We start from the raw sequence: 19371 nt of genomic DNA, 5'->3' as shown, positions 1-19371 counted from the left end.
GTAAATAAAACAATATGAGAGAGCGCATGACTCTGCTTGGCACCAAAAATAGGTCCTTCCAAAGTTTTCTGGAAAGCTCTAAAACAGGGGTGTTTGTTTATTAAATTTAATATACTGCCGTAGCATACAACTGTTCACAGCGGTTTACAATAAAAATACATCAAATAAATAGAAAAAGAACTCCAATAGATATAGAACAGACCTAACTTACCCCCCCCCACCCCCCGATTTTTATAAAACTACAAAAGCATTTTTTAGCGCAGGCCAGGGCACTGAATGATCTGCGCTGCTCCAGACATTCATAGAGTTCTAGGCTATGAAATTGGGTTTTATTCCTCAGAGGTGATGGAGATCAGGTCAGGACCATACAGCACTCAGATGTAAATATGTAAACTGAACTCTACCCTCACAGCCTGGCAAATCTCCTCAGTGGACTAAGATTTGGGGAGGGGGTACAAATAGCCAGATTGCAGATCATGAGGGCAGCCTGTGCGAGACATCCCAGTTCCAAACCTAACAGTTTCCAGATACGAAAAATGGAAACTGTTAGTCCCTTCTTGTTCGCTTTGAACATGGCCATCTGATTTCTGAAAGCCTTTTTGAATGTTCAAGACTGCCTGTAACTCTATCAGCCTGATGTGCATCCTTTTTTCCTGGAGAGATCAATGATCCTGGACATGTACCATGAAATGTTGCTCCTCCTTGAATTTTGGCCAGGTACTAGAGACCTGGATTGGCCACTGTGAGAATGGGCTACTGGGCTTGATGGACCTTTGATCTGACCCAGTATGGCTATTCTTATGTGAGCCAAGAATAAGACAATTAAGCCATTGTAACATCACTGATGAGGTTGGCTCTGAGGCACTATTGAGTGAGGCATTATGACATCACAATCTCAGCTCTGGAATGTTGCTCTCATTGGGGTTCCGGAATCTTGCTACTCTTTGAAATGTTGGAATGTTGCTACTGGCCAGGTACTAGGGATCTGGATTGGCCACCATGAGAACGGGCTACTGGGCTAGATGGACCGTTGGTCTGACCCAGTTAGGCTATTCCTAAGTTCTTAAGCCTTTGTAGCTGAGCATCCCCAACCCAAGTTGGAACCAGATGTAGTTAAAGGAACAAAAATTTGAAAGAATAAACCTTGAGTCAAAGCAGAATGCAAATAGTCTTCATGATACGGAATGCTCTCCTCTCATACCTGAATAACTGATTACACTTGGTCTTTGGGCACCATTGGGCTTTTTGCATTGGAGATACGATACAGGAATTAGATTCGCAACATAATGCAAGTTTCCCACCACCATATTGCTGGCTTAGTTTGCATTGAAATGAGCCATCATTGACTCATGTCTGCCACAGCCACTTTCAGTTCCAGCCGAGACATTAGAGTACTTGACTGATGCACTACATGGATGATCCACCCAAGATGTTTTCCTTGAGTAGCCAGTCACTGAAACAGGAAAAGACATGAAGCTGTGAAGAATTCGGTATAACCTGCAATGCTGACACTAGGCAGAATGTGCTAATGAGGGCAATGTTTCCCAGTGGTGTGGGTGTATTTCTACGTCCACAGTCACTTCCCTTCCTTTAGAAATTAGTGTCTATTGTGGAACCTCCAAATGAGGACAGTGATCATTAGCGACGATATGAAGGCTGCCAATCAAGTAGAGAAGGCTTCGTCCAAGGCAAGACAAATGATGGGCTGTATCCGTAGGGGTTTTGTCAGCAGAAAACCTGAAGTCATAATGCCACTGTACAGATCCATGGTGAGACCTCATCTCGAGTATTGTGTTCAATTCTGGAGACCACACTACCGGAAAGGTGTGTTGAGAATTGAGTCAGTTCAGCGAATGGCTACCAGGATGGTTTTGGGGCTCAGGGAACTCACGTATGAAGAAAGGTTAAAAAAACTGCGGATGTACTCACTGGAGGAGCGAAGAGAGAGAGGGGACATGGTTGAGACCTTTAAGTATATTACTGGGCATATAGAGGTGAAAAATGATATCTTTAGTCTTACAGGGCCCTCGGTAACCAGAGGGCACTCGCTGAAAATCAGGGGAGGGAAATTTCAAGGTGATGCTAGGAAGTACTTCTTCACCGAAAGGGTGGTCGATCATTGGAACGAGCTGCCTCAGCAGGTGATTGAGGCCAACAGCGTTTCAGATTTTAAGAGAAAATGGAATATTCACGTGGGATCTATAGGGGAGTAAAAGTCAGGGAGTGGGTCATTGGTATGGGCAGACTCGATGGGCTATGGCCCTTTTCTGCCGTCAATTTCTATGTTTCTATGTTTCTATTGGAAGTGGCAATTCCACCAATTATCTACAAAATTGTGACATCACTGATGAGGTTGCCTCATGGGCATTGGCGGAATGAGGCATTGTGACATCACAATCTCAGCTCTGGTTATCACACTATTTATTTATTCAATTTTCTATACTGTGCTCCCAGGGGAACTCAGAATGGTTTACATTAATTTAATCAGGTACTGTCCCAATGGGCTCACAATCTATCTAATGTACCTGGGGCAATGGCGAGATTAAGTGATTTGCCCAGGGTCACAAGGAGCAGCGTGGGATTTGAAAATATTTAGGGTATAGCTCTAACCACTGCGCCACGCACTCAATAATATCCCCCGCAGCCCTCCCCAAAAGGGCAGGTGCTTATGCTTATATCCCCTTCCCCTCAATATGTCAAGAACAGCCCCTCCTGGATTGGCCACTGTGAAAACGAGCTCCTGGGCTTTGGTCTGACCCAGTAAGGCTATTCTTAGGTTCTTATGTAAAATCCCTGCATTAGTCTCTTCAAGAACTCTTCTGAGCAACTTCGCTACTCCATGTGAGGCTTTATCAACAGTTACATGCCGAGTTTGTTTGGGGTTTTTCCCGTTTCAGCCTGTCGTACAAAACAAATATATATTCAAATTCTGGAATCACCTCAGTAACAGCAACACAAAATCCCTCCACTCCCAGGTTCTGGGAAGCAATAAAAACCCTGCAAATTCGCCACTCAAACAACACAGCAGAAGAGCAGCTGTGCAACATTTGCGGATGAGGCTGGTAGTAGCAGTTAATATTGGGGTGGTGGGAAAACAGAGAGCATTTCTTGGGATTTCAAAAGAAAGGGGGTGGGACGCGATAGACCGCCTGTCTGTGGTTACAGTCAAAGCAGATTTAGTGCTTTTCTAGCTGGGACAATGGAGACAGTGAGAGGTCCCCCCCTCCACCTCCACCCACTCCTTCTCGCCCCCCTCCTGCCACATGCGTGCCGCTTCCCTTTCCCCCCATAACTCTGCCATATTCCTGGCGCAAGCAGCAACCCCTAAGCTCCTGTCGTGCCATCGTCGGCTCTTCCTCTGACATCACTTCCTAGGTAGGTGTCCAGGAAGTGATCAGATGCCGGCATGACAGCAGCATGGGGGTTGCTGCGCCCGCCAGAAATGTTACAGAGTTACGGGGGGGGGGGGGGGAGGGGTGAAGTGGCGAGGAAGATGGGTGCTTGCGATCTCACCAAGAGGGCGCCCGGGGTGGACTGTCCCCCTGCCCTGCCCTCCCTTTCCTACGCCACTGAATGCCACATAGAGCTGCAACAGGAATTGAACCTAGTTCCTAGGCCGCTGCCTAACCACTAGGATACTCCTTCAAGTAACTTACGCTGTGGGTCTCTGCTCTCCCTCAAATTTCAAGCACAGACTACGCCAAATTTTTGGTGCCACTGGACTAGGTGAAGCCGCTCGCCCTCAGAATCAGTTTTCAATAGCCCTGGGGCCAGATGTATGTCTCAGAGGCTCCCCCTTGCTTTACACCTCTCTGACATTTGCTTTATTTTACAAAGAGAGGGGAAAATGGCCCCAGGTACAAAAAAACCAACCCAATAAGGAAACTTCTAGAAGTGTCCAAATAGATATAAACACCAGATGAGGACAAAACTATATTAAATGGATTTTTCCACTAGACCTCAAACACCCAAGCTACTACTTAATATTTCTATCCGTACCCTTACTGGGGTGGTGTTTTCAGACAACATCGGCTGAGTGCAGGGCTAAAAACAGCGGCGTTTTTGGCTCAAAGTAAGGGCTTTCTTAACCAAAAATGATGGTGTCTGCATTAAAGGAGGCATAGCCCCTTACGAAACTAGGAGTGAAACGGTTGGGCAGCCGTCGGGCATAAAGATAAGTGCCTTTCCTTCACAGCACTCTATAGCACTTTATAATTTATGCAGAGCCGGAAAAGAAAATTAATTTATAAAAAAATTTTTTTTTTACATGCTACTTGCTAAGACCAATGATGAAAACACCACCCCAGTAAGTATACGAATACCTTGGGTGTTTGAGGTCTAGCGGAAAAATCCATTTAATATAGTTTTGTCCTCATTATCTGGTGCTCAGTTACAAAAAGCCACCTTAGACTGTGAACCCGCTAGGTACAGCGCTGCGAATGCCTAGAACAGCTATAGGATGAGAAGTGGCAGTAGCAGGTTGAAAGTCCTTCTGTGTCTTTTTCAGGGAATGTGTGCCATCTGCAGACTCCTCAACTAGAAGAAACCAAAGCGTTAAGGAGGACACACAAGGAAGGTAGGTAGGTTTTGGCCAAGCTCTTCTTTATTTGGTTAGTACATTCTCCAAGCCCTTTTTGTATTTCCATCTGTTAAGGGTTGCAAGAGCCAAAAATTGCATGATCGAACTCTTGATTTTCAGGCTTCGTATGATAAAGACCCACAACACACTTTACCTTCATCCCGTTCTTATTTGAATCTTAGAAAACAATTAAACTCTTTTCTAGATTTCTAATTAACTAGATTCTCCCTTACACAATGTTTTATGGGTTTTTAAAAAAAATTAATCTTTTGTTAACTGCACTGAACCGTCAGGCGATGTGGTCAAGAAATCCGATTTTAGGTTATGTCTCTCGCAACAAGCACCGAAGGAGAGAAAATCCAGAAGACGAGCACACAATGCAACACCAGAGAAACTAAATTTAAAAAACAGAACGCAATCAGAGAAGCACATTACCCAAAACTGACAGAGAGAGGGGCTCGTTTTCAAAAGAGAAGAACGTCCATAAAGTGGCAGATGGACATTTTTTCTCGCCAAACCGACCAAAATGGCTATTTTTGAAACCTATTTTCTAGACAGATTTCAAAGCTGTTCATCTGCAGTTCGTCTAAATCTCAAGGGGGCGTGGTGTGGGTTAGACTAGGGTAGGCTTATGACGCGGACATTTTTCAAACATTTTAGATAATGTCCAGGGCAAAATTTGGATGTTTGGGGCTAGACCTGCTTTAAAAACAAATAAGTGCCAAAAAGCTGACCAGATGACCACTGGAGGGATGGAAGCATGACCCCTCACACTTATTCAGGGATTACTGACCCCATCCCACCCCCCAAAGATGTAAATGAAACAGTGCATATGTGCTTTGTACGACAGCTGCAGATGTTATGGTCAGTCCAACAAGAGCAGCAAGGAGGTCTCTGGAGTAGTCTAGTGGTCAGTGCAGTGGATTCCAGAGAAGAGGACACAGGCCCGTATCCCACTCTTAACTACTACACTTCTGGTGAAGAGTGTGAGCCTACCAAAACCCACCCAAATCCTACTGTACCCACATATAGGTGACACCTGCAGGCATAAGGGCTATTGTGGTCCTGTAGGTTTTGGGTAGGCTTTTGGAGGGTTCTCCGTACACTATGGAATGCAATGCCCAACCAACTCAGACTTGAATCTTCTTTACCGGTATTCAAATCTATATTAAAAACTTTCCTATTTCGAGGCACTTTCGATGCAGGTTAACCATCTCATACCCTTCTGGACAAAATTTATTCCTACCCAATATCCTTTTCCAAAGCTAATTTTGGAACCCACAAGGGGGCTATGGTGAGATGTGTACCTGGGACCCTTTATGTGAAGTTCACTGCAGTGCCCCCTAAGGTATGTCTGGTTGGCCAGTCTACTACTAATGCTGGCCCCTCCTACATGCCAATGGCTTGTTTTCTGCATTTCTCATTTGGACTTTTCATTTTTTTTTTTTTTAATGGTCAAAAAAAGACGCACTAAGAGGGACATGTCTAATCGAATCTGAATTTCTGTATAACAACATTTTGATTATAATTTTTAAAAGTTTACAATAGATCAATAAAAATAAATAAATAAATAAAAGACGTTTTGTGGTTTAGAAAATGACCAGTTTCTCTATCCAATTTTTGGACGCACTTCACAAAACACCCAAACTCAGACTTAAACATCATATCAAAAATGCCCCTCAAAATCAAACTTTGTATAATCCTGAAGAAATAGGTGTAATTTGCCAGATTTTAAGAGATAAGGCGTGTGGGTACTCATTCCAGTAAAAAGATCTGCACATGACTAAGCTTTACCTGACCCCAAAGAACACTTCTTCCCACAGCAGGTAACTGTGTAAACTGGGCAGGCAGCTTCAAGAAAGCCCATTTCCACAGAAAGAGCTCAATTACCGGTATATTCTTTGAGCCAGATTGAGTACATGGTGCCCAAAGTTAGAAGCCCTTTACAATCCTTGCAAAGCTATGTGTACATTGCTATCTGGATGTCTCACCGCCCTCTAAAATTAAACATGGTCAAGACTGAGCTCATCTTTCCTCCTAAACCCACCTCTCTGTATCTGTGGACAACACTCATCCTCCCTGTCTCGTTGGCTCACAACCTTGAAGTAATCTTTGACTCATCTCTCTTCACTAATCCATCAAACCCTGTTGTTTCTTTCTCTACAATGTCTCTAAAATCCGGCCTTTCCTTTCTGAGCGCACTGCTAAGACCCTAATGCATACCTTCATCTCCTGTCGCCTAGACTACTGCAACTTGCTTTTCACTGGCCTTCTACTAAACCATCTCTCTCCCTTTCAATATGTTCAGAACTCTGCGGCACGCCTCATATTCCATCACTATGCCCACATTACCCTTCTCAAGTCATTTCATTGGCTCCCTATCCGTTTCCACATACAGTTCAAACTCCCCTTACTGACCTATAAGTGTCTTCATTTAGCAGCTCCTCAGTATCTCTCCTCTCTCCTCACACTCCCCTTGAGCACTCCACTCATCAGATAAGTCTCTCTCATCTGTACCCTTCTCCCCTACAGCCAAACTCCATCCCTTCTACTTTGCTGCACCATATGCCTGGAACAAACTGCCTGACTCGATAGATCAGGCGCCATCTCTGGCAGTGTTCAAATCCATGCTCAAAGTCCACTTCTTTGAAGCTGTTTTCAATTCCAAACTCCAACCCACCTGCTAAGCAATACTCCATATGAGGTCACACCATGGAGTGTCAACTATACAAGTGCCACTATCTGTCTTATCATTCCCTCTGTAATTCCCCACCTGAGCACTGTGTATAGATACACCTTCTTTGTCTGTCATAACTAGATTGTAGGCTCTTTTGAGCCTGGACTCTCCTCCATGTAGAAGTATTCTGTAAACGGTTCCCTGGCAGAGCGATCTTTACAGAATACTGACTTAGCACATTTTTCATACCTAATTTTGGGTACAAGCACTTGTGCCTTCCGGAAGCCGATGTAAATGCTGGCACCCAACCAATGGCAGCTAGGTGAACAAGTACAGGTATTCTCTATCATCACGCCCAACCCTCCCATGGTCAAACCCCTTTTAATTTGGGCACTATGAAATTTAGGTGCACATATGGCAGATCCATGCATAAACCCAAATGAATGCCAATTAAGTGCTTGTTAACTTCAATCATTGATTGCTAGCACTTAATTAACTATTGCCTATTCTGTTCATAACAAATGGGCAAACTGCCAGGAAGTTTTGGGTGCGAGACAAAGACAGAGAGAAGGTTCCCTGGAGAACAATGAGGATATTAAAAACAGTACCACCCAAAACTCACATGTACAGTGATACCTTGGAATCTGAACTTAATCCGTTCTAGAACCCCGTTCCAGTTCAAGACAATTTTTCCCATTGAAAATAACAAACTGGATTAATTCATTCTTTGGTCCCACAAACTCAGATTTTCGAATAAATTTAACAGTAAACACTCTGGATTTGTTTTGTAATTATTTATTCATAACACTCTCAGATATTAACCAATGATAATACAGTACAGTAAAGTAATGTTCAGTACAGTATGTAAAGTAACCAATGATAGAGAATGATGATGTGGAACCTGGAACAGGAGGGAGATTATTGTTTGGAAGACAAGTCGCTTTCCAGATTAGCATCAGGTGGTTCAGATGGAGATTGAATGTGAAAGCATGTGTTACCAGGCAGGTGTCTGCATTCTGCTCCTTTTTATGCTCTTTGTCAAGGTACCACTTGTAGAGGGCTTGGAAAAATCTTCTGTGTTGGCATCAGGTGGTTCAGGTGTCTGCATTCTGCTGGTGTCTTTTGCGAACCAACGATCCAAAGTGGTTTGATGATGGCGACCTTTTTGAACTTTTCTAAAATGTTTAATGATGTTACCATTGAATAAGTTAACACCTGTTAACAAGGGCTTTATCAGGATGCCACTTCTCTACGACTGCCTGTTTTTTTGACCACATCTGAGCAGATCCTTGATTTCAGCAGTGGGTATGGTACTGGCATCTCCTTCTTCTCCCCTGAAGAAATTTCTTTCTGCTACTTCTTTCTGCTGCTGCTGGTTGAGGTGCTGAAGCTCTTCCATTGTCAGCTCTGTTCTGTGATCATCCACTAACTCATTGACATCCTCTTCGCTGACTTCCAAACCCATGGACTTGCCCAGAGATACGATGTCAGGAACAACAGGTGGTTCCTCAAAGCCTTCAATGTTCCTTTCAGCAACACATTCTGGCCAGAGGTTTTTCCAGGCAGAGATCAACGTTCTCAAAGACACTTCTCTCCATGCTCTCTCAATGATTCTTAGGCAATGGAGGATATTGTAATGATCCTTCCAGAACTCTCGGAGAGTCAGTTCCGTTTCATTTGAAACTTTAAAACATCTCTGGAACATAGCCTTGGTGTACAATTTTTTGAAGTTTGAGATCACCTGCTGATCCATGGGCTGTATAAGAGGACTGGTGCTGGGGGGCAAAAATTTGATCTTGGTGAAGCTATATTCGCCCACCAAATTATCTTCCAGCCCTGGTGGATGTGCAGGAGCATTGTCGAGGACAAGGAGAGCCTTTATCGGGAGGTTTTTCTTCTGCAGGTAAGCCTTTACATGAGGAGCAAACTCCTCGTGCATCCACTCAGTGAAGAACTGCCTGGTAACCCATGCTTTCACATTTGATCTCCATATAACATTAAGTTTGCTCTTAATGATGTTATTCTTCTTAAAGACCAGTGGGTTTTCTGAATGGTATACAAGGAGAGGTTTGATCTTGCAGTCACCACTAGCATTACAACACACCAAAAGAGTAAGGCGGTCTTTCATTGGCTTATGGCCTGGTACAGACTTTTCTTCCTTTGAGATGTATGTTCACTTGGGCATCTTTTTCCAAAAGAGGCCAATTTCGTCACAATTGAACACTTGGTTCGAAACATAGCCCTCACTGATCACAAACTCATTAAACTCCTTTATAAACTTTTCAGCTGCTTCCAGATTAGAACTGGCTGCCTCCCATGAATAACAACGCTATTGGATCCCAGTCCTTTTCTTAAAGTTCTCGAACCACCGTCTACTGACTTTAAACTCCACCTTTTCATCAGCAGTATCAGGCAGGCCTTTCACTAAATCATCATGAAGAACTTTGGCTTTCTCACAAATGATTGTCTCAGAAATCACATCACCAGCAAGCTGTCTTTCATTAATCCAAATAGAGAGCAGTTTTTCCATCTCTTCCATACTTTTTGATCTCCTAGAGGTCAGTGTAGTAACCCCTTTGGCCACATCAGCTGCTTTGATAGCTTCTTTATTTTTCAAAATTGTACACACAGTCGATTTAGGCATCCCAAACATAGCAGCAAGATCAACCACACGTGTACCGCTTTCATGCTTAGCAATAAGCTCTTTCTTAACTTCAATTGTAGCTCTAACAGTTTTCCTCTTAATTTCCGCTGGACACATGGCTAATCTGGATGGCCTGAGGGCTGTGCAGGAACAATGCGCTGTGGAAATGTACTCATAAACAACGTGCGGGGGCATTTACGCTGTAGAAACGTACGCACATACGCACCATCAACGTACTTTTGGATTCCGGGGCAAAATTTAATCCCAAAATTAGTTCGACTTCTAAGTTGTTTGAGTTCTGGGGCATTCAGATTCCGAGGTACCACTGTACAATGAAATGCTTCAGAGGCAGGACGCCCATGTCAGTGCCCCTAGCAGAGTGAAAACGTGTGTGCAGAATGTGACCCTCCTGGATGTAGTTAATGTGTGATATTAAATCTTAAATAGGGTTACTAGATTTTCCTGAAGGAAAATCTGGACCCGTGGCCACACCCCCAGGTCCGCCCAGTTCCGTCTGCATCACGCCCCATCCCCACCCCCTTAACCTGTTCGTGCGTCGGGATGGCATCCACGCATGCGACGCGATAACGTTGCGCACGTGACGTCACCGCATTGCATCTGCATCATCGTGGATGCCGTCCCAACGTTGGAAGCTTCTCAAAACCAAAGTGCTAGATTCTGAAAAGCCATCTGGGGAAATCTGGACATCTGTAACCCTAATCTTAAAGGTCTGTTCTAAACTTGTTTCTCTGAGAGCTCTCCTTATACATGTCACATAGTGTGATTTTGTATCTTTTGAGGTTTGGCCTAAACATGACAGAGCAAGACTATCAACGAGTAATCGGGCATCCTTTATCTCAGTCTGGAGGTTCTCTCTTGTTTCATATTATAATACAAAATATGAGGATTTTTCTATCCTGACATGACCAGGAATGTAATTCTATACTTCGTTTACTATGCACAGAGCTCAGAAGAGAGGCAGGAATAGCATCTTCACCCATGGGGTCCAAGGACAGCAGAAGAAGAGAAAGAAAAAGATGGTCAGAACTACCGAGCTGCAGCATCCCAACAATGATCCTGCCGTGGGGAGAGATGCCGATATCCCCAAGGTCCCTCTAGAGCTGCTGCGTATCCAAACAATTTTCAATGCCTACAAGAAAACCGTGCAAGAAACAGAGGACAAGAAACTTCAGCAAGTGCTGGACTTCCTGCAAAGACTGAACAATTGCCAGAACGCCAAATGCCCAAGACAGCAGCTGCACCTTGTGATGCAACTCATGGACCAGGACATCCTTCCAAAAGCTCTTAGTAGGAAGTTAAAGGCAGAGATTAGCCAGGGAAAAATATGCCATGCAAGTCTGGATGAGATTAGAAATGCCCTAACTTCTATCTTGGCTGACTCATTTGAATGCTTTTGGATGGATGTTTCAGAAGGTCTAAAAGGGTGTGGAGTCCAACCTGTGCAGCTGGAACAGGAAGCTTGGACTCGGTTGGAGTCCCTTCTCTATGTTGTAGTTTCTAAGGTGATCCAGCAGCGCTTAAAAATTAAAGGGGGCAAGTTAAGACAGGGAAGTAGGGCTGTTCCCACAGAAGATGACAAAGAATTCTTATTCAGGGCATTAGAGGCATCTACAGAAGGTTGGCCAACATTGGAGATGCTCCATTTTCTTAAGTACCTGGAGACCTACGGTCCCAAGGAGGAGATGCCCCTGTTGGAGAATCACCTGCTCTTCTGCCTAGAGGTGCTAAAGTTTAGGAATGCTCACCAGACCAATCCTGATAGGACTTTGCTCAAGAAGAAGGTTCAGGTCATTCGAGACTGCTTCCTCACCACCAAGTTTGAACCATCACTTCAGGTAAACCAATGTGAAAGGAATGGCAGAGGTTCTTCCATGAAAGATCAAGAAGGAGGGGAAGAGAAAGAGGAGAGATTCAGATAGAGAAAGAGAAGTAGATTCAGAGTAGCATTGAGACCACAGCTGTGGAGATGGTACAGCTAGAGAATGACACAGGGAAGAATTCTGTCCCCATCACTGCCCCGTCCCCATCCCATCCCCTTCCCTGCCCCATCTCTGTCTCCGCCATCCCTGTCCCCGTCGCATCCATACAAGCCTCAGTACTGCAATGTTTAGCTTATTCCTTCCTTATAATCAAAGTTCTGGTTGCTGAACTAGAGAAAGAGATATTCAGCTGGCAGGGCTTTGTTTATAAATTTTTATCAACACAACTAATATACTACTTTATCCTAAAGCAAAAAAAAAAAGAAAAGAAAAGAAATAGAAATTTTTCTACCTTTGTTGTCTGGTTTCTGCTTTCCTCATCTTCTCATTCGATTCCTTCCATCCACTGTCTGCCTTCTCTCTGCATCTTCCATTTGCTCTGTTACTATGCTTCTCCCTTCACCCCCCCCCCCACCAAATGGTCTGGCACCCATCTTCTTCCCTCCACTCCCCCTAGTCTGGCATCTCTGTCTTCTTCCCTTCCAGCATCTTCCCACTCTCTGTTCCCCATTTCCCTTCAGTGTCTTCTCCCCACTCTGTCTTCTACATTTCCCTTCAGCGTCTGTTCCTCTCCACCCTCCTTCAGCATCTGTTCTATTCCTTTCCACCACCACCCTTCCTTCTCGCCACCCCCTTCACCATCTGTTCCTTTCTACCGCCCTTCAGCACCCCTCGGTCGGTCAGTTGGACCGACCAACCATCCATCCACCTGCCTCTCTCCCTCTTACCTTCGTGGCGCGTTACAATGTAAATTATGCAAGCCGTCAGAGCCTGTGAGCTCAGTCCCCGATCCATCCCCACAAACCATCTCGCTTCTGTGTTCCTATTTTCCCCATTTCTAATATCTCCCCTATGTATTTGGCATTGCCCCCCCTGTGCTCCCATCCCCATTTATGTCCCCTTTATGTCTCTATCCCTATGCCCCCATGCACATAATTTCCCTCTGTTTCTGTTACCTTCCTGTGTCCAGATTTCCCCTCTCTTCCACACCAATGTGTCTCTTCTCTGCAACCCCATCTAGCTTCATTCCCTCTTTCTCACCCCCCCCTGCTTCTAGCATCTGGCTCACCTGCCTGTCCTCTCCTTTCTTTCATGCTGTGGGTTTGTTTCTCTCCCTCTTCATCCCCTTGGCCCAGAATCTCTTTCCCTTTCACTCCCTCCTTCCTAGTGTGAGCCGGGAACACGCGCGATCATGGATCACATGGTTCAGCAGCCCCCTCCCGCCCAATCGCAGAGTTCCGCCAGCTCCCCCTCCATCTCACCTTAGGTGCCAAATTTATTTCTTTTTCTCCCAGCCGCATGCGCAGCTGCTTGAATTGTTGAATGTTCTCCTCTGACCCAACCGGAAACAGGAAGTTGCATCAGAGGAGAAGATTCAACAACTCGAGCAGCTGCGCGCACGGCTTATTGAAAGCGTGCGGCTGGGAGAAGAATTAAAGTCAGCACCTAAGGTGAGGTGGAGGGAGGGAGATGGCAGGACACGGGATGCGATGATCAGGTGGGGGATGCTTGACCGTGTGATCCATGATTGCTTCACTTCGGAGACAAGACATAAGAACATAAGAACTGCCATCTCCGGATCAGACCTTCGGTCTATCAAGTCTGGCGATCCGCACACGTGGAGGCCCAGCCAGGTATACACCTGGCGTAATTTTAGTCACCCATATCCCTCTATGCCTCTTGTAAGGAGATGTGCATCTAGTTTGCTTTTAAATCCTAGAACGGTGGATTCTGCAATAACCGCCTCTGGTAATGGCTTTGTCCCCATCCCCGCAGCGACCACTATTTTTTTGGGTTGGTTTCTTTACCAAAACCAGTTTGTCCTCTAGTCAAAGTTCTTGGTTAAATTATAAAACTTTTTTTTTTTTAAATGATAAAACCATACCCACTGGCCACTCCAATTTAAATACCACAGAAAAATAATCAATCATCGAAATTCTTCAAATAGCCTAAAATGAACATCGTCCCATCTTTGTAATCCCTTCCTGTGAAGTCTCTCCAACCTTTATCTCCTATTCCTGAGAACAGCAAAAATATCAGAAAGTAACATTGTTCAATATGGCCATACATCAGGGATATTATAAGAAGTTTCTGAAGATTTGGGAGCCATTGACAAAATTTTGCAAAGAGGGATTGCTGATTATGCCCTTTGGTCATACACGTCCAGGGCGGGTTGGAATGTATTTTTCAATTCTCAATTTGAGTGTAGTTCTTAGATATAATTATGGGGTGGGGGGGTGAGAGAATCTTTTTGTCACAGATTATAATTGTAATTGGATTTAAGTGCTTTTATAGAATTATATGATTGTATTTTATTTTGCACTTATTGCTTTAAAATGAATAAAAAAAAAAGAAAGTAACATTGTTTGAAGAGCTTTATAAAAACATAAGCAATTGATTTTGTTTATTGCAGTGCTTGGTTATCCATCTTTAATTCAAGAATCTCAAAGCAAATTACATATACAAAATATATAAATCAATGAATCCCACCCCCCCCCAACATTTTCATCTTCGTTTTCCTGATAATTCCTAACATTTTATTCGCTTTCTTAGCCACCGCACATTGAGCAGAGGGTTTCAGTGATACCCAGATCCTTTTCCTTGGCAGTGACTCCTAACGCATCACTTTGCACTCGTTCACATTAAATGTCATTTGCCATTTTGATGCCCAGTTCTCCCGGGTTCCTCTTGCAAGTTTTTACAATCCTCTTGCGACTTAACTTTGAACAATTTTGTCATCAGCAAATTTAATTATCTCACCACTTATTCCCATCTCTAGATCATTGATAAATATGTTAAAAAGCAGTGGTCCCAGCACAGACTCTTGGGGAACCCCGCTGTTTACCCTTCTCCATTAAGAATATTGACCATTTAAACCGGTGTCAGGTCAAAAGCGCGCCGGGACAAAGGCGCACGCAGACAATTGAGCGCAGTGTGGAGGCACACGCCGAAGAAAATTACTGTTTTTAGGGGCTCTGACAGGGGGTGTGTGGGGGGAACCCCCCCACTTTACTTAATACAGATCGCGCCGCGTTGTGGGGTTGTAACCCCCCACATTTTACTGAAAACTTCACTTTTTCCCTGTTTTTCGGGAAAAAGTTAAGTTTCCAGTAAAATGTGGGGGGTTACAACCCCCCAAACCCCCCCCCAACACCACCACGATCTGTATTAAGTAAAGTGGGGGGGCTCCCCAACAACACCCCCCATCGGAGCCCCTAAAAACTGATTTTCTTCGGCGCGCGCCTCCGTCTTGCGCTCAGTTGTCGGCGCGCGCCTTTGTCTTCCACGATTATGTCTATGAACCTTTAAACCTACTCTCTCATTTCTATCTTTTCAGTGTTGCTACTATTTGGGTTTCTGCAGGGTACTTGTGACCAGGATTGGCTACCGTTGGAAACAGGATACTAGGCTCGATAGCCCATTGATATGACCTACTATGGATATTCATATGAAAGAAATTCAGAGTCGCGGGAAGTAAGAGGTCAACCACTAGGAAGCTGAAAATGGTCAGAGTCTGTGTTCCATAAATGCAGTCTGATATGGAGGAGCCGGGACTTCCAAAGCAGAGGGGATTTTAGGCATATCCTGGGAAAGTCACTCTGTTGTCCATCTCTCCTTTAGATCACTTTGGATACTGAGAGGTTTGAGCGTGCCATGAAGGCTGTGAACCGTTCAATCATAAAAGATATTACCTCACCGTCTCTATTTGATGAACTGCACGAAGTCCTTCTTAACAGTCTGCTGCCATTCTGGGCTGGATTTCGGAAGACATGGCAGTCACGAACTTCAGCCAGTGCACAGCGACCTCCAGGTAAGTCAGGGGGGCATTATCCAGAATCAGAGACCACTGAAAGAGTTACTGGTGCCGTGTATTTCGGATCGGTAGAAAGAGTTCAGGAAAAATTTTAGGACATGGCACCAGGGAAGGGAAAGCAGAAGTAATAAAGTAATCTGGCAAAGCAGGTTAGATATAGCAGAGAACTAAGGATGCGCATTTAAGAGCATAAAGCGTTTTCCAGGCTGTGTTCCGCTGTTTGCAGTGCTTTCTCTCCTTCCTCAGAACTCAGAGCCCAGCGGCTACTGGAGAGAAGACTTGCTCACTTTGTCAAGGCAAGAGACCCAACCCAGCTATTTCAACTTCCCTCCAAACAGTCGCTATCAAGAAACAAGAGATCTGCAGAATCCAGTATCACCTATCACTTCTCTATCTGCAGCGGCCTAACCCTTAAGGTCAGAGGGCAAACAATATTCATTCTAAACTAGGGGTAGAGTGTGCTTTTTTCTCTACATAGCAGACCTGCAGATTATCTAATGAGAGTGCCAAATACATCTACATTGAACGGAGTCCAGGTACACACATCCTCCACTGGTCCTCTCTCTCTCCTTCCCAGATTTTGATGCCCCTTCTAAGGGATCTATTCTCTTCACATCAATTATCATTAACTTTCAACACACAAGTCAACATCTCAAAGGTCTACAGGACAACAAGGAGGGAGACAGCTTAATCCAGGGATTCTCAACCCAGTCTTGGACATACCCAGCCAGTCAGGGTTTCAGGATATCCAAGATGAACATGCATGAGATAAATTTGCATACACTGCATTCTATGTAAATTATTGTAGGAATTCTGAACACACCTGGCCAGGTGTGTCTCAAGGAGTGGGTCGAGAACCCCTGCCTTAATCTTTGCAGCCCTTGGAGGTAAACGAATTATAATTGCTGAGGAAGAGAGAAATTATTCATTCATGGGAGGATGAGTTGAACTGTGCCTTGTAAAGGGGCTAGGGGCTGATATTGTATTGCTGGAATCTTTTTCCTATTAATTCACTGAGTTGGGCTTTCTTACGGACCACGAAACAAACCCTCTTCTCTCTCCCAAGCTGAAGTTCAGCACATCCTAGGAGAGGGAGGTGTATAAGGAGAGAGAAGAAAGGAGAGATAGAGGGGCAGCAGAAAGAAAACACTTGTAAGTCAGCAATAAGATCTTGAACTGTATGCGATGGCAGATAGGGAGCCAGTGAAGTGACTTAAGGAGCTTCAAGCCCCTTCCCTTGTTTAAAAGCAGACTGAAAAGCCACCTTTTTTATATAGCTTTCAATCCTTAACCCTACTCTCCTCTGCCCTCCAACCCAGCCAGCTGATTAACCCTTCCCCTTAACTGTATCCAAGACATCCTGTTTGTCTGTCTTGCCTGTTTAGATTGTAAGCTCTTTGGAGCAGGGACTGTTTTCTTACTCTTTGTGACTCTGTACAGCGCTGTGTATTTGGTAGCGCTATAGAAATAATAATTAGTAGTAGTAGACTTACTCGGGCGTCAGGAAAACGGGCAACAACAAGGAATGTGGCTAGCTTCAGAGAAGCTGCCCATAGCATCCGTGCTAAAACTAGCAGGTGTACCTGCCTCCTATTGGTGTATATTGTAGGCATGATATCCGTTGTCAAGTTCTGTGAGGCAGCGTGAGGAAGAGGAAGGGTGTGTGAGAGCTGAAGCCCACTGCATGGTCACTGAAGGTCAGTCCACATCACCAGGAGGTAGCTGTAATTTGTAATGTACGGCTAATGAGTTCTCATGTGGGATTGTGTGTTCTGACAGGAGGACAGTGCAAACGGGACAAGGAAAGGCTTCCTGCCCTCGATCCCCAGTCTACACTGAACTGACAGGTATCAGCTGTGACAGTGTGTATATCACAGGAGCAGATAGACAGTGAAGTCGGACTTTCACCACAAGACACACCTCGTCTACGAGAATAGGCAAGAAAATGTCTTTTGGCCAGTCAAATGAAAGCACCTGGGTAATCACTATAAGAAAATGGTTCTTATGGATCATTTTGAATTTAATAACTCAGTTCGATCTTCCTTTTGTGTGAGGATGCATGCAAGAGATATTTAGGACCAATGCTTTCCTACCAGGCAGCTGAATTGTGTTCACTGATGAAAAATTCTACATTTTATCCTCATTTTAGGCGTATGTTAAAGACTTTTATTTAGTAAATTTGTGGGACATTAATGTTTGCTGATTCAATAATTTGAATTATGTATGAATGTTATAATTCACTGCTAATGTACAATTTTCTTTTTATGACAACCGCATAGAACCAGAAGGTTATTGTGGGATATAAATAAAGGTTTATGTTCTTTTTATTCATTTAATTTTCTATACTGTTATCCCAGGGAAGCCCAGAACAGTTTACATGAATGTATTCAGGTACTCAAGCATTTTTCCCTATCTGGTGGGCTCACAATCTATCTTATGTACCTGGGACATTGGGGGGATTAAGTGACTTGACCAGGATCACAAGGAGCAACGTGGGTTTGAACCCACAACCTCAGGGTGCTAAGGCAGTAGCTTTAACCACTATACCACACTCTCCCTTTTTCCTATCCTCAAGAAACAAGGTTTTATTGTGGCGGCAGGTATGTGAATTTACATTAGACCAAATAGTTAAGGTGAAAGGACAAGTTCATGCCCTGTGTGATAGGCTAGGCCAGGAATAGGAAGAGCCGGAGCCAGGTCAGGTTTTCAGGATATTCACAATAAATATGCATGAGATAGATTTGCATCTCAAGGAGGCAGTGCATACAAATCCATCTCATACATATTCATTGTGGATAGCCTGAAAACCTGGCCTGGCTTCGACTCTCGAGGACCGGAATTGCCTACCCCTGGGCTAGGCCAGTCCATGTTTTACCCCCTCATCTATACAGAATGTATCCCTGTGTTTCTAACCAAGTGGCAAAACAAGATATACAAACTCGCTGAATCTGGTTAGTGCATTCTATCCCATCCAACAGAAGGGAAATGGCTCATCCCATCCCACTGGGTAAGCTCTCCTGAGATGTGGATAAAACTCATCCTGTCCAATGGGTCTTGCACATCCCAGCCTACAGACCAAGCAGTGGAAAGATATAAGCCTATCCTATCCAATGAGGAGGGCGCATGCTCTCCCATAGGATAAGGGATGTGGGTACAGTGAACCCCATTCTAGCAGTTAAGCTCTACTGAGACACATAGCAAATATCTCATTCCCTAATGCAGTACTGTTGGCAGGCATGTAGGCTATATCCCATCTCATGAGGGTGGAGGGGCTAAGCGAAATGAAATTACAGCACTAGAGGTCAAAAAGCACAGTTACTTACCGTAACAGGTGTTATCCAGGGACAGCAGGCAGATATTCTTAACGCATGGGTGACGTCACCGACGGAGCCCCGGTACGGACACTTTTAACTAGAAAGTTCTAGTTGGCCGCACCGCGCATGCGCGAGTGCCTTCCCGCCCGACGGAGGAGAGCGTGGTCCCCAGTTAAGATAAGCCAGCTAAGAAGCCAACCCGGGGAGGTGGGTGGGACGTAAGAATATCTGCCTGCTGTCTCTGGATAACACCTGTTACGGTAAGTAACTGTGCTTTATCCCAGGACAAGCAGGCAGCATATTCTTAATGCATGGGTGACCTCTAAGCTAACAGAGAGGGAGG

The 19371-nt window shown here is 44.5% G+C and overlaps 1 protein-coding gene across 1 annotated transcript in view; it reads left to right on the top strand.

The window, feature by feature from the left end:
* Nucleotides 1-18039, top strand: part of LOC117357305 — an 86836-nt gene extending 68797 nt beyond the window's left edge. Inside the window, exons 15-19 of the mRNA XM_033937676.1 lie at nt 4508-4576; nt 10865-11756; nt 15522-15711; nt 15961-16130; nt 17494-18039. Coding sequence (XP_033793567.1) covers nt 4508-4576; nt 10865-11756; nt 15522-15711; nt 15961-16130; nt 17494-17553 — 1381 coding nt within the window. The 3' untranslated portion in view covers nt 17554-18039. The remainder of the gene's footprint in view (nt 1-4507; nt 4577-10864; nt 11757-15521; nt 15712-15960; nt 16131-17493) is intronic.
* The last annotated feature ends 1332 nt before the right edge of the window (nt 18040-19371 follow it).

This window comes from Geotrypetes seraphini, chromosome 3 (genome assembly GCF_902459505.1).
Source record: "Geotrypetes seraphini chromosome 3, aGeoSer1.1, whole genome shotgun sequence".
NCBI lineage: Eukaryota > Metazoa > Chordata > Amphibia > Gymnophiona > Dermophiidae > Geotrypetes > Geotrypetes seraphini.
The sequence above is the reverse complement of the archived record's forward strand: the minus strand, read 5'-3'. Positions and strand labels throughout refer to the sequence as shown.